At 34.3% G+C, this 16,923-nt stretch overlaps 1 protein-coding gene across 2 annotated transcripts in view; it reads right to left on the bottom strand.

Annotated features, from left to right (window-relative positions):
* Positions 1-14,047, bottom strand: part of LOC117121039 (C-Maf-inducing protein-like) — a 65,855-nt gene extending 51,808 nt beyond the window's left edge. For both annotated transcript variants that reach the window (XM_033266133.1, XM_033266132.1), the window contains exon 1: positions 13,959-14,047. In XM_033266133.1, coding sequence (XP_033122024.1) covers positions 13,959-14,045 — 87 coding nt within the window. In that variant the 5' untranslated portion in view covers positions 14,046-14,047. The remainder of the gene's footprint in view (positions 1-13,958) is intronic.
* Positions 14,048-16,923: the final 2,876 nt, after the last annotated feature.

Here is a 16,923-nt window from a genome sequence, read left to right as displayed (position 1 = left end):
TTATTTGTTATATTTTTATTATTCATTATTTTCACTTGACTCGCATAAATAATTTTGTTCGAAGAACATTTATATGCAGTTGTACTTCACAGCACTTCACTTGCAATTTGCAATTTCTAGTCTAAAGAATATACAACCTGCAAGAGCCCCTACTATGCAGACCTTTCTTGATGTCAATGAACCAGCCCCAGTTTTGGTTTTTAAACAAAACTCTATCCATAATTATATTATGCTGGGTTTATCTTGAAAAACATTATCCTGATAAATTTGGATCTATGATTTTTATTTACTATAACTACAGAAAATGAATCTACAACACTTGTATTATCTAATGTGATAAATTTATTTCTACTTATACACAAGTAATTAGGGAGCTTTTGATTGCACGATGACGGTAGGACGTAGAACGTAATGACGTCACTAAAAGCCCCTTCTTGTCTTGAATGATGTACTGAGTTCTTTATAGTGCACACAAGCCATTGTATACATTGGGCCTGTGGTTTATAGAGCCCAATCACACTCGAGAGTTACGTCAGCCCAGGGCCGCCTCAGGGCTGGCCCAGAGTCGGCAATTTTTAAGTGTGAACAATCAATAAATGTTAAGCCGGCCCTGAGCCGACCTAAAGTTAGTCCGACTTTTGAGTCGGCTCAGGTCCAGCAATGCAGGCCGAACCCGAGCCGGCCCAAGTTCGCTCTGATTGCGGTCGATTTTGACATCTTATCTAAACACAACATTCATTCGAAACTGACTTGCGCAAAAAAAACACCATTGAGAAATAAATTGTTAAGGAAACTATAGAGTAAATTGTATTCAGATGAACTATTGTTTTTGAATAAAAGTTGTTATATATAAGGTCTCCATGCCTAACTAATTATTACTCACAGCCTGCGTGCGAAGCATAAGCATCATCACAAACAAGTTGTAAACATGGGGAAATACCACATGATACAAAGCTTACGCATGGGCAGTTTGACAGATAACGTATACTTCGACTTCCTTTTCTACAGTTGAAGAATTCCAGTAGAGAAAAAATATATTGGCCTATTACAAGCTCAAGAAACCCTGTTTTATGTATAGCACACATTAATTTAACAAATTTATATTCTAAAATCATAACACTGTATAGCGGTATCATTCTTTCTTGAACGTCATCCTCACCAACCATGTGCGTTTTGTGTCGACGTTCGTGAAGCTACTCATGTGACCCCGAGGAATGAAAAAAAATAATCGTTTGTTATTGTTATGAGTGAAGCTGGTTCTAAAAAGCGTTAAAAATTGTTTGTGAATAAACCTAACATGAAAACAGTTATTATTGCCAAATAGATAGATCTGGATGCTACTTATTCACAATCTGTGTCCTCGGTCTGTGACCAAACATTGACAGCAACCTTCAGTCTTACATAGGCCTATACAGTTTTACACATACAGGTATGGACTTTCAAAATCGCGAGTCCAGTCTGGTTTTGCACAGAGTAAAGTCAAGCTGCGCTAATTATAGGCCTTGGTTATTATACTAATTATCGTCGCCATAATCATGAAGCAGAATGCTACGCTTAAAAAATCGAAAATTATAAGGACAATATTTGAAATTAGGTTCATATTTTGCGCGAATTCCATATGTTTATTCTAGGTTGTGATTTACCGTTCTGCCATCATGTAATGCGATCGCCTCAAACTTCCTGTCTTGCAATTTATCGACCCGGCCCAAAGGAGTAGTGTGAACGTCCGTAAGGCGGCCCTGGGCCAACTTAAAACAATCACTGTGAACAAAAATTTTGTTGAGTCGGCCCTGAGTCGGCTGTAATTTCAGGCGGCCCTGGGCCAACCCTAGGGCGGCCTTATAAGTGTGATTGGGCTCATAGTCCTTATCCCAGGACCATAGGCGATATTATGACTGTTGGTTGCAGCCAACCTAGGTCTTTCAATATTTTGTTCTAAGATATGGAATACAATGCTACACTTTGGTCCAAGATGCATGAGGAGAGGCATGGTGCATTAATATAAAAATGAGCACTTCATATTTAATTCTCTCAGTGATAATAATCCAGTGCAGTTTTTAAAATGCCGAACATAAACAATCGAGTAGCAAATTTGCATTTGTAATCTTTTTAGAAGAGTCCTAAGCAGATAATTCGAACACTCAGTAATCCAGCTTGTAGTTATAAGAGCAAAAATAAGTTTTTCTGTAGATGTTTCATTAGAAAAATGTTTGATCTGTCTGGCTCTCTGATACTAATGAGACAGATTTTGAAATGTTGATGTGTTAATATCAATGACATGACAGGGGCGGATTTAGGACGCAGGCGCCCCCCCCCCCTTATATCACCCAAAAAAAAAAAAAAAAATTTTTTTTTTGTTGAGATAATTGAATGGATACACAATTCCATAAAAAGGTTGATTCTATGTCACATCCTGCAATGCATACTTACAAAGACAGTTTAAGCCCAGATGCACCAGCATGGAAACCTTTGTGCAATCAGTCACTCTCAATCGAGGTCAGCAGGTACAGTATGTGCTGTCAGACAATCCCATGCACAGAGACCACAGTACACTGACATGTGTGCACATCTCCATTGACGACACCCCTTCAGTAGAATTTATCTTTCAATAAAGTACAGCTTTTGTGTAGACAACCTTTGACACTTTTGACGTGTAAGTTTTGCTTTCTTATTGTTTTCAAGTACAGTACCTGGTTTAATCATATTGTGTAATTTATAAGATATACTGTATAAAATTGTATAATCCTGTCTCTAATTGACATGAAACAAAGTAGGCCTGCCTAAACCTAGGGCCTATAGGGCGCGTAAGGGATGTAGTCCCCCTCCCACTATTTTTTGCAAAGAAAAAATTACACCCACAGTGTTTAAGTCTTCTTTACCTACCAAAAACACCCTAGGAGAGTGCTATACATAAATCCACTTGGAGAGAAATAGAACACTTGTAATTTACTCAATGTTAATATACAGTAGTGGATTTTGTTGTTTGACGACATTTTTAACGGATTTTGGATATTAGTTTTCCTTTTTGCTGATTTTGTGATTTTTATGCTCAATGTTGCTGAGAAACTTCACCATGGTTTATAGAAGTGAAATTTCTCTTTTGAAATGGTGTACATTTATGAGCCTTTGCATGTTGTCAGAGACTATGTTTGAGATGTTCGTGTAAGAGGCACTAAAACCCACAGCTGTGAGTAGATGAATTATTACTAATTTAATGACACATGTCATAGTTGCATATTGCAGGTACCCTGTATTAAAATTTCTTTTAAAAGACATACACCTATTTTTTTAAATTATTTATTTGTTACTGAAAACTACCATGCTAGATAGACAAAATTAACTCAATACAACCTCATATTCCTCAAATGTGCTGGGCTTTAAGGGGACTTCGCCCTCTTGGACCCCCCCCCCCACATTCTACTTACATAATGAAATTCTGGCCATCCATTAATATAACATTTTAGTCACCCTGTCTCTTATACACATCTAGATGTGTATAAGAGACAGTATATATATATATATATAATTCCGAGTTGTTATTTCAAATTCTGTAGTTAGGTTTCAGCTAAGATCTTTTTCAAATCAGATAAATGTAGTAATTAAAATAGACAAAAAAATTAGATTAAAAACAAAATTCTCCAATTAACAAAATCCTTAGATGATTCAGAAATAGATAAAGCCCATAGAAAAATAAAGTTGTGATTGATGCAAGTTTGAATATAATAAGACTCATTGTTCTGAGTAGGCCTATATGCAAATTAGAAATGTGGTAGTGATGGCGTAGTGATGATTACCACAACAGCGACTGCAGCGATGACAACGACAACAATAATAATAACAAATCTACTTATAGGCAGCAGCAGCAATGACGATGACGACAGTGACAACAACAATGACAATAACAAATCTACTTTAAGCCTAAGATAGCACATGTCTTAATGGATGACCTAAATTAGTATTGATGTCTGTCCTGGGAGATTCAAGAATTTACTTTTACCTTAAAATACAAAAAAATCAAACGTATATGGCATCATAGTTAACACCACAAATACTCTCAAAAACTTCCAATTATATAGATAAAACATAGAGAAATTTAGTAATTTAAGCTAATACACAATATGACATTAAAAATACATAGTAGTTCATTCTGACTAGCAAAGCATATGGTCCAAACTATTTCAATTTATGAACTGATCATAAATGTGTTGGTATGAAGAACCTGAAATCTAAAACCAGATCGATTGATACGCAACTAACAAACATATCATTAAATGAGTGGGTGGAATCTGAAGTACGCTGATGTTTCCAACAGCATTAAACACAAGCAGCAAATTAGTTCCTCGACTCTCCTGAGAATGCAATTTCATTTCGGTTTGTTTTTTTTAAAGGGATTACAGGATAATTAAATCATTTGACTAACAGGATGGAACCACTCACTAATACTACCAAAGATCTAATGGCCCACTTTAAACATTTTTCACTTAAAATGTATTAAAGATAATTATTTAGTTTTAGTTAATCTTAAAACCAGAGCCTTGCAGGCGTCAATGTTCCTATGCATGATACATGACTTAACCAACCATATTTTCTGATTAAGTCATCATAAATGACATAATCAGAAAATATGGTTGGGTCAAATTTGTTTGGTAGTTGAAAAATACAGGGGGAGTATTTATGGCCCAAAATAGTGATTTTAGACAACATTGGTAATGTAATTTGATAGGCAAATTACAGTAATATTTTTAGCAAATTTCTTTGAAAAGATTTCGTAGGCCTAGGGTTTAGGCCTAGCTAGCTACAGTATTTTTATTTTACAGTAGTTTGGAACGATATCGGGAGTGGGGAAGCTGGCAGTGGCCTACTAGACTAAAATTTATTTGAAAATATCTTGGGCCCGATCGTCCACACCAGTTGGGCCCAATCATCTGTCACCCAAAGTTTTCACCACAATGATCAAGAACGTATACGATCTCGGTCCTAGGCTAGGCCTAGCCTTGCTGCCTTCACTCTGCTACGTATACTACCGTATAACAAAGAAAGCAACCCACACGGTGCATTCTTAAATTTTACACATTATTTAAGTGTATTTTACATATTAGACGACAACACGATATCATTGATTAAACAATCTACCACCCTCGCATTGCAGTAACTACTGTACTAAACTAGGCCTCGTCATATCTTTGTGAAAAGCCTAAGCTAGAGAGTCATTATGTACCCGACAGTCGGCTGCCTTTATATCTTCACTTGTCTTCAGTTTGCATTCAAAGGGTACACTGCTGCATAGCCAACTGTCGGGGATATAGTACCTTCATGTGACTACTCATATAATAGAAAAAAACGTTGCATGGAGGTAGCAAAAAATGGAGATCTAAATGAAAAAACAATGTATTTCAGCAAGACTAAAAACAGCACTTGATTTTTTATTGCCACAAAACCAAAATAGTCCATGCCGACTTGACGACTTCCCGATCAGTTAGCATGAGCCCTGACTGAACACTGCAGAAACTTCAAATCGAACTTCGCATCGCGAGGAAAAACAAAATGTCGGGAAAAATTTTTTTTAACGCATGCGCATTTGCATAAATGTCTACACACACGCAGCACACACACACTACACACAGGGAAAACAGTTAAAATAGTTCATATTGCATTACATGCATAGAAACTAAAAAAAATCATATTGTCAAAGATTAATTAATTTAATAAAAAAAAAAAAAACATGTTTCACTTGAAAGTAAAGTAATCAACAATTAAATTACCTGAATTAAAAGTTATTTCTGGTGTATCAACATTTTATATGCGTGCATTTTATGTGCATGTTTACATTCAATTTAATTCTATTCATGATGAAAATTTAATAAAGTTTATTTTTGTATTTCTAAAATCGTTTCAAAAACTAATGCGATAATAAGGTATTAAAATTTACTAGTAAAATACAATTTAAACAGTAACACACAGACTCATAAAGAATAGGCTACTGGATTTAATATTGGATGAACAGCTAGGATGCAGGGTTTCTAAAATTGGTGTAGTGTTTCTTTACTGATACTATTGGAGCAATAGGTGTGAGCTTTGATCACTGCACCAGAAAATAAGATTAGGAATTGATTTTTCTGTCATTGAATCACTTAGATTTGACATGTAATACCCAAAGAAATAGACTTTGTCAGGACAAGAAAATGATGTACTGTATCATAACGTTTGATTTAGTAATCCATACTTAGTTCATTCAGCAGTACAAGACTTAATTGACAATCATTACATTTAATTAAATATAAATCTTATCATAAAATCTTACAAAATTTATAAAATTTTATCACTTCACTTTAATAATTAAGTTAAATTTATGTTTTATTATGAAAAAAATCCAAAGGTTCAATTACTTTCATTCAGATCTTGCTAATCAGATTTTATTTTTAATTATTAAAATATTTTACGTCAAAAATTAGGAAAATGTCCTCCATAAATATTCAACAATGAATAATGATAAGTGAAAATAAACAATAAAATAAAACTACAAATATATGAAAATTATATATGCACAAGATAAAAAAACCCAAAAAGCAAAAGCTTGTGAAGGGCTGTCTGAATAAAAAAAAATTAAAAAATAGTCAATAAAATGCAGGGATATTCAGTAAAAAAAATTAAACTTGAATAAAATGAATACCGTTAAAAAATATCAGTGACTATAAAAATATTTAACCAGGGATAAAAATGAACTTATATTTAGTTTCAAAATTCAAGACTGTATGTAGATATTAGATACTTTTTAAAAATTTATCGAGAACAAATTTGTTGATAGGGATGTAATTAAATTGATAGCTAGACTGTTCCAAAGTCTGGGACCCGAAAACTGAATATTGTGTTGAAAAGACAGCATTTTGTGTAGAGATGTATTTTGTTTAGGGTTCGTGTATTATAGCTATGATAATCTGAATTGTAACTAAACAGAGTTTGAAATTGTGAGGGAGTAAGAGAGTGCACCCAAGAATACAGAAAAGGACATTGATGTATAGCAGTTAATATAATATATTTTTAAAAGGGAAAGAGAGGTAAACACTAATATTTAAAAAGTTATGCTTCATTCCGTTTTGGATTAATACAAACATTTTCATTTTGCAGTCTAAAGAGGCAAGAGAGCCATTCTACAATAACACTTCCACCGGATCCACAAACTTCCGATAATTTGCAAACTTCCTGCTTTTATGTTGCCTTTCATTTTGCTTTATAGAATTGTACAATAGAGTACTACAAGCATGGAGGAAAACTAAATCCTCCATGCTACAAGATAAATAACATAATACTATAAAGCAGTTTATGATGACATAACATGCTATGTTTTATTATACAGATTGTGTTAACAGTTACCACAGAGATAAACATTACTCCACTCACATACAACAATTAACAAACTACTATATAACAAAGATATTTATTATAATTGAAAAAAATGCAAACTATGATAAATTATAACTGTCTTTGTGCCTTTTTCAGGGACCCAAGTTGAAAGAAGCCACATATTTCTGGGGTGACACCATCGGCACTAACTTCAGGGAGACAATTGATACAATACAAAACATAAAAACATTGTAAATTTGCAGAAGATGTGTTATTTTCCAGGATATTGTTGTTTGCTGGTGTGAGTGTAGGAGGCTGTCCCGATTATTGAGACACTTTATTTCAGAAGTCTTTGTTGTCCAAATCAAAGACGTCGAATACCATCCAATCATTGATGTCTATCAATTGCACTTCTTTTTTCTTTCTTCCTCATTCAAAATTTCATCATGCTACCTTAATATCTGTAAGCTTTGGGATACATAGACAGTTTATGTACTTTTAAACATGGTATAACTATTTTTCCATTAAATTTAACGAACCTTCACTTCAAAGAACTTTGTTAATGCTCCTGACTACTTCCAAAAATAGCTAATTCTCTGTCATTTTATGGACTGCCATATGCATACATAAATGTTCAGTGGTGGATTTTCCATATTTTGGGTGATTGTCAATTAAGATCTCACATTCATCATCTTTGGTAATCACAGTTTGTTTTGCATACACACAAGATATTAATTGTTCTGTGAAAAGTTTCTTTCCGATAAGTTTACAGAGCTCTTCAACATGCATGTAACACCCTGAAATTTGTTTTCAACAATCCTGTGAATATTTGTATACATTAACTGTAGCTCAGAACAACACTGTATTCATTTATACAATGTTTTGGTGTATTATCAAATTGGTATGTCTAGTCAGCACTACACGGGATATATAGCATTAGCATGATACCTTTGCAAGCTGTAGACATAGGAGAAATACAATAATTATACCTTTGGATACTACATACACCCAGGAGACTCAGTGATGTGAGTTTATATTAATTATTTATCTCTAATAGTATCTTTAGAAACCATAATGATTAAATTAGTTTAATAATCCTGTTCATTTAAATATTACGCCTTGGCTAGAGATATGGTACCGTATTTCTACTTCAATTTGCTAAAGGTACGGTAAATGGCATTATGTTACCATCACCCAATGAAGTGCCAGAATGTGCGTGATGTCATTTTTCAAGACTGGCATTGCATTGCAGATCACCCCCGATGAGCGGTGAAACGAGAATGATGTACAGTTCTGGGAAACTAGAACATCAAAAAGTACAATATTGTTTGACTTTTAGTACTGTTATCGATAAATAGGCTTATGGTTCCATTTAGTAAAGAGTTTCATTTAGCTAGGCCATGTATAACCATTATCAAACAAGGACTGATTCCACCAAACTCTTGGCATGCCTCAAGGCCTTGCTTAAATTCTTCGCTTGGCGAAAAATCTAAGCAAGCCTGCTCGGCCTTGCTTGGATTCTGCTTTTCACGGCAGCTGCTCTGATGACATTGAACTAAGTGGCATAGGCCTATATCAGTCATAAACTTAGCCTAGTTCCTCCATCATCATACCGTCTGAACATCATAATCCCTACAGCCCAAGTTTTAGTCCAAGAAGTTCGAAATAATACCACGCTTTACAATCCCACCAAAATATTCATACAATTTGAATGCACAAAACTTTTCGTAGGGCTAGACTTCATCACTGTTATGGTACAGAATCTAGGCCTAGATCGTTTCACCTTTGTTATTATTGAGTCAAATTTTTCCAATAATTTTGATGCAGACCTTGATACTGTCATAGAAAAAATAGGCGTACCACTCAATAATAAAGTCATGTCATTATATAGCCTTATCAAGCATGGCATCATCCTCAGGACTTACTGTAGGCCAAGGCACATGTATACACACACTACTGCTAGTCTTTGGTAATCTATTTATAGACAACACTTGCAATAAAAAAATGAATATACTGTAAACAAGAGAATTCATACAGGCCTACTTTTACTATAAAGTGGAACCATACGCCTATTTAAGGATGACAGTAAAGTCAAACAATATTGTACTTTTGATGTTCTAATTTCCCAGTACTGTACAATGATCGTTCTCCTTCCACCGCTCATTGCAGGTGATATGCAATGCCAGTATTCAAAAAATGACATCACGCACATTCTGGCATTTCATTGGGTGATGGTGACGTAATGTCATTTACAGTACCTTTAGCAAAACGAAGTAGAAATACGGTACCGTATCTCTAGCCACGGCGTAAATATTATTGCATAAAAAGCATATCCTATAGATCTGATTTATTCTATATCCTTTATTTCAGTTTGAACCGTACATAAGTCCTTTCATTCGTTCATACGTTCATCGTTCATTTGTTCGTTCTTTGAATCATTGTATACCATTGATAATCCGTTATCTTATACCGTTGGAAAACCTTAAGAATTAAATAAACAGAACGCGTAAACATTATGTTGAGTTCAACTGTGATTTTTGTTAATTGCACCGCTTTTAACATTTAGCGACGTTACAATGCACTTGGGACCAATGGCTTTAAACGTCTTCTACAAAAATGTGTTCGCTATGGCAAACCTCTTCCTTATTACAGGAGAACAGTTTGAAACTGAAAAACAACAATATATTTCACTTCCATGCAGGAAGACAGGCATTTTTATGGCTAAAACATTATGGTTTCAGCCTGGCTAGTGCATGTTTCAGTTTTGATTCAATTTCAGTTTTGGACGATCATTGTTAAACGGAATGTTTAACAATGAACATTTTAAAACTTCAAACATGAAATACAAATTTCTAAATTAAGGTTTTCAAAATGAAATGCAACTGAATTTATTATTCATGGCATCAGTTCTCGTTGTACAGATGGTTGCTGACTACATATACTTTTAATTAAAGATCCTGGATTTAACAGAGTACCAAATGAAAATTTTGAATAGAATCAAACTCACAAAATCTTGAAAGAAGATTTAGAAACAACACACTATCATAGTTCAAGCTGAAAACAAATCACTATAGTTACAGTTAATATACAATGCCTTCATAAGTCCAGGACATCAATCACTACAGCTAAAACATAATACACTACTGTCACAAATGTTTATGATTTGCTGTACCTTGTATCCAATCTGGTTGCAAGGTTTTGAACATTTAACAACCTTCAAAAACATTGCCTATAGGACATTATTACTAATACAACAATGGTGCGTTACTAAGCAACTTTCCTGCACTTAGTAGAACTGTCATCCTGTTTACATAATATCTTCTTCCTCTGTTCAGCACATAAAGTCATTTCAATTTATTCAGAGAAATAACAGTGCCTCCAAGCACCATCTTATTTATTCTCCTCATAAATTAGGCCAATCTCCCTCTGACAACAGCAATAAAAAGATCATTTAAAAATTTTCAAATGCAAGCTATATGAAATACCATCTCCCCCTAATTAAAGACCAGACCTTTCCAATTAAGGACAACCTCCAAATTTTAAAGACTGCTTTTCTGTTGTCCTATTATTACTATGTCTTTTATCTTTATTTTATTCTTATTACAGACCAAAGACCACAGAACCCCAATCCCAGTGGAGTCTTTAATATTTGACAGGAGACCTGCATTCAATATGAAAAAGAGAGGAATATTTAGGAGAGATTTACATATCTGTAACAACAGCCAATTTCATTTCATATTGTTGTTATAGAGCTTCAACCATGGTGGGGCTGATGCCATCTGTGAAAGTCCCTCCTGCACCCTCCCCACCCCACCCTTTGACCCACCACCGCAGATCTCCCGGAAATGACTTCATCCAACTTGGGACCTCTCTAAGCATCAACTCTTCTCTTATGAAGCTGGCAACAAGAGGGAATCTAACAGTGGTACACAGAATGATCATAAATGTCAAGTTCTGCAAAAATCATTGGCGGCAGGTAACTTGAACAAAAAAATGTACATACTGTGTGTCAGCATATTGTACAATTATCCTCACTGTTTAATTTGAAAGTTGCTAAATCAAATTTAACGGTTGTGTTTGTTTCTAAGCTGTGTACAGTATGTTGAAAACAGTTCTGGATTTGATCTCATTTATATTAGGACATTTCTGGGTTAATAATCTATAAGTCTAAACATTTATTTCTTTGATTACCCCTGAGTCCAGCTAGCATCAAAATATTTGTTTTGAATTGTGTGTTTTTAGTAACTAATTCCCTAAAGCTATGTCCGAGACTATCAACTTTTATATGACAAAAACATATGACATGCTTAATATGGACATGATAACATCACATCATGACCACATAACCATATCATGACTACAGTACATATGGGCATACCTAATAGCTTTTTGTCGAAGAAAATTTGATGATCTGGACAGAACTTAACAAAATTTTTTAATTATGTGAGTAAAATGTAGCCTGCCAAGGTAGTGTATATGGGAAGATGATCTTTTTTTATTTAAGGAAAATAAAGTCCTTCCTTCCTTCACACAACAGAAACTGGGGAGTCTAAAGAGGTTTATAGATCTTGATCGGGAAAACTTGTAGGCCTGTGTACACATCTTTAGAGATTGACACATGATTCATGTTTTACTAGACGTAGGCCTTAGCTTAAAAGAACATGGGCAATATGAACAAAAACAATAGAGCTGAGATGTGCGATTTATGTAATACGATATGCGGTAATTACTATAAGCTACATGTAAACAAGATATTTATATTTTCACTGACGTAATTATCCGATTAACTTGCCTACTTTCATACATTCTAGTAAAGATTGACATTAACGTAGGAAGCATTGTGACCATCTGACTCATCGCTTTAAAAACAAGCAAACGAGAGCATCGATGATGCAATAGCCCACTTGACAATTAGCTGGCAATGTTTAAAAATGCTGTTAAGTGAGTGGAGGTTGTGTGGAGTGGAGGTTATGTGGAGTGTTGTTACATGTATAAAAAAAAACGTTTAAAGTTATAGTAGTTGTATGCATCATCACAGACCTTTTTTGTTATGTTCACATAACAGTTAGAAAAGGTGTGATGTCGTGTACAGTGATATTAAAGGAAATATGGTTGTTGTAGTGGTTGTTGTGTACGTATGTTTTTGAAATATTTTGTACTGTAATTATGAAGATATATATGTAGCTTTTTATGATTTAATTAGACAGTTTGGGGAGTGAATGTAATTTGTTGCATAGAAGTATTTCATTGTGAAGAAATATATTTTTATAAAAGGCGCATTATAATTACGTATATTATTTGTCTTTGTTTGATAGTTAAACATGCAGTTTATTTGAGAAAGGCTAAATAACTTCTTGGCCGACGTCAGATCTTAATGTATGTATATGTTTATATGTATATATATATATATATATTAATATATATGTATATGTATATTTATATATATATGTATAAATGTATATATATATATGTATGTATATATGTATATTTATGTATATGTATATATGTATATGTATGTATGTATATATGTATATGTATGTATATATGTATATATGTATGTATGTATATATGTATGTATGTATATATGTATAAGAAAGTATAATACATACTCCAAGTATTGAAATACACGCCATCGTGTTGGGATTCAATATTTCGACATTAATTATGTCATCATCAGGAATCGTCATCAACTACACCACAGTGCGGCAACACGAAATGTGCTGTACATACACTCATCGCTACTGACTGATTTGAATGTGTGGTTTAATACACATAAAAGCAACTTGTAGCCTACATTTATTTCCTGTAGTATCTGATCTAGACTAGGGCATAGGCCTACCTACACACACGTACGTACCCAGCCAGCCTATTCGTCTTCGTCAGACCAGCCTGCATTACAGTACATTGACACGAAATGTGCTGCACACATACACTCATCGCTACTATTTTGAATATTATGTGGTTTTATACACATAAAACCAATTTGAGCCTACATTTCCTGTTATCTAATCTTACACACACACACATACTACCCAGCCAGCCTATAGTTCGTCTTCCTCTATCTCTAGACCAGCCTGTATTACAGTACATTGTTTATCTCTCAGAGGAGAAACCACCCACCCTTGCAAGCACCACAAAACGGCTCATTCTTCGCTACCAACTAGACTACTCGTGCAGATGCATTTATTAGCCGCAAAGGTTACCATTCCAGGCTGTGATTGGTTGATAAACACAATGTGGAATATATAGCCGATTTGTAATCTGATCAATGACGAACAGGCTTTCGTAGGAAACCCACCTTAGTGTTAAGAGGTATGATATAAAAACATACTTTTTCACATATTCCCCGACAATATTTTCGCAAAAACTCTTCATACTTTAAATTCCCCAGGCCTTATCTTCCATATTATTGCAAGATCGGCCTAATCGTATCACTAACGAAGGAAGAAATAGAACGACAAATGACTTCAAAATTCGCTCAGAATCATCATATAAGCCCTCTCTCTCAGAGAGTGGGCTAAAAATAACAAAACACATTTTTCATTGGACCAACAGGTGGGAAATGCCCTATTAAAATGGAGTTTTAATTTTAAAAAGATTTACTGTATTTATCCTACCTGCGACAAAAGATCTGAAATAATATCCAAAGGAGCTTGAAAGATTTCTTGATCTTGGACAGGTGTTGTTCGTGTCATCTGGATCATGGCCTGGAAAAAAGTTAATATCTGTTATCTACCTTTTTGTTTCCAAATGCCAACGCTTTTTTATAACCTTTTACTGGTTTCATTTATTTTAATATTTTCACAAGATAATGAAGTTGTTAAATTTTTGCCATTTGATTAGTTGTTTATAAATCATGTGGGAATATATTAATGTTTCTTTCACTATTTGTCTAATATTGTTGTTCTATCTACCGATGTTGCTGTGACATTTTAGTTTACACTGTAAGTGCAAATGATCAGGGACATAAACATCTATTTAACAAACGACAAAGAAAGCAAATGTTTATTACACATATTATATTTTTGATGTAATGTAGATGGATTTATATAGTGTGTTATATCAAAACGATCTGAAAGTGCTTGAGGTGTGGACTAGCCTAAGCCAGCTAAACCGGTACCAGCAACTCTCGTCTCTCCACAACAGGGCATTTGTCATAACAGAATGCTAATTATTTTTAATTAATCTCATTGAATTATTATTATTATTATTATTATTGTTATTGTTGTTGTTGTTGTTGTGATGATGATGTTAACACACACAATATGGTGGCTAAACGAATATTACATGTAAATATTTTTTTTAAATTTGTTTGTTCCCCAACAAAATTTATCGTCCTCCCCGACGGGGGGATGTAGCCCCCCAGCCCCCGGTGCCACCACTGCCCCGTCGGGGAGAAAAACCACAATTCACCAGGGATAAAAGAAAATTACATGTATTTTGTACATAGCAGACTCTAAAATCAATGAAATAAGCTTTTAAAACAACTAAATTGTCAAAATTTTCGGGAGCTTTGCCACCTAGACCACTTTCAAAACATTTTAAGTGACGTTCGACTACGCCCATTTTGCTCTTGTTGGGGAAATCTTCCCTCTCACCTTCCCCCCCCCAATCGGGGATCTGGGACCCCTATCAGTGAAATCCTGGTGCCACCCCTGCAATGGACCGGAACACTGGGGAGCTCAATACTCATCTCAAAAGATGTAGGCCTACAGGGTAAAGTGAACATGAACCAAATTGCGTACACTACCTATGGCTTATTGTCCTCATCCAGGAAGACACCACCAGAATCATAGGCAAGCATGCCGTTTGAGCCAGCGCTAATGTTGTGCTGTCCCTGCCTTAACAGCTAGGCCATTCAACTCACCATATGGATGTTCCTCATATATACGGAATACAATATTTCTATCCCATACATATTAAGATAGAATGTCCTACATCAGGGGTGGGCATAAAAATCGGTTGGAGGGCCAAAGTGAATTTTTGATTTAACACCGAGGGCGGCAACCAAACTTTGATGCACTGCTTTTATACCACTTTATTCTCAGTTTTAACAACTTTATTGATATAGGTTTCAAATACAATCAACATTAATTCAACCAGTATTAAACAAAAATGTATTATTACAAGTTCCCAGCAGTCTGTTAAATAAACATGAATGAAATTTTTAGATAAAAAAGAACTCTTTATGAAAATAGTTACTGGTATCATGTTTCAACATACAATTAGAATCAGAATTAGGATTATTTTTGCACCGGAAAATTAACATGGATTAGCTGCTTTAAACATTAAAATAAAAACAATCTGTATTACAGTAATCCTACTTTTAGCACACATGAATATGGTATTATAAATAAAAATTTTTAAAAAATATTGTAGTTTTAAGGCGTTTATACTACATCTTAACTAAAAAACATATTCTGAATGGAGTGGGTATAAATTGATATCTGTTGTGCAGCTTCTCTAAAAAAAATGTGCCAAAAAATAATGAAAACCATGCAATTATTATAAACAATACAGTTTAATATTAAGAACTTGTAACTTGCGTAAATGACATTTTGCCATTGAACCAAACAAATATGGTGTACACCACAGAACTTTGCACAAACGTTGAATAGTTCCGGCATAGTCTATCCTGCAAATCCATACACCTTTCTCATAGAATGTGAATGGTTGTTACCCCAATTTATAATGGTTGTCTGAGTTTAGCACATATCTATAGCTATGCCTATATACTTACACTTTCCAACAATTTAAATAACAAGGTCAATGATTTAAATAGAATTAAATAACTATATAATTATTGTACAAAAAGAAAAAAAAAAACAAAAACTCATAAACAAAATGTTGAGTGGACCTACGAGGAAACTCTAAAGAAAATGATTAAGCGCGGCAGATGGAACAGATTTGTAGATATTCGCGTGAGCAAGCGTTTGGGTCGCAGCAGCGCAATTGGTCATGCTAGCAGTCCTGTTTTGAGTCAGGTTTATTTGTTTCATTTACTTTCTTTTCAAATTTTGTGTTTTGTCAAACGACAAGGTATTCATCTTGTTGAATAAATCTGTAGGCTATGCAACAAAAAAAAAATTTAAATTTAGAACTTTTCTTTGTTTTAGCTTCATTAATTATCAATCGTGGACAGTTCTATATTGACTGAACATATAGCACAATCATCATTATTATGCATTAGACTTAAAAGAGAACTAACAAAATGATTTTTTGTTCTAGAGTGGATATTTGATAAGTCATTAATAATAGAATCAACCTTAAAATCGTTCTTTGGCTATTTTTTATGAAGTTATAGACGATTATATAAGATTTTACCATGACGTCACTGGCGAAAATGTAACAAAAGACCGTGTAAATAGTGCCGCGTAGGGTATCCATCGCGTAGGATATCCGCCGTGTACGATCATTGCGTGCATGCTGTAACAATCATAATTTACAGCCATGGTTACAGCGTACACGCAAAGATCGTACGCAGCGGATACCCTACGCGGCGCTATTTACACGATCTTTTGTTACTCTTTCGCCAGTGACGTCATAGTAAAATCGTATATAATTGCCTATAACTTCTTTAAA

Source organism: Anneissia japonica, unplaced genomic scaffold (assembly GCF_011630105.1).
Source record: "Anneissia japonica isolate Jap-2015-1 unplaced genomic scaffold, ASM1163010v1 scaffold1035_len235748_cov162, whole genome shotgun sequence".
In the NCBI taxonomy this organism is placed as follows: domain Eukaryota; kingdom Metazoa; phylum Echinodermata; class Crinoidea; order Comatulida; family Comatulidae; genus Anneissia; species Anneissia japonica.
The sequence above is the reverse complement of the archived record's forward strand: the minus strand, read 5'-3'. Positions and strand labels throughout refer to the sequence as shown.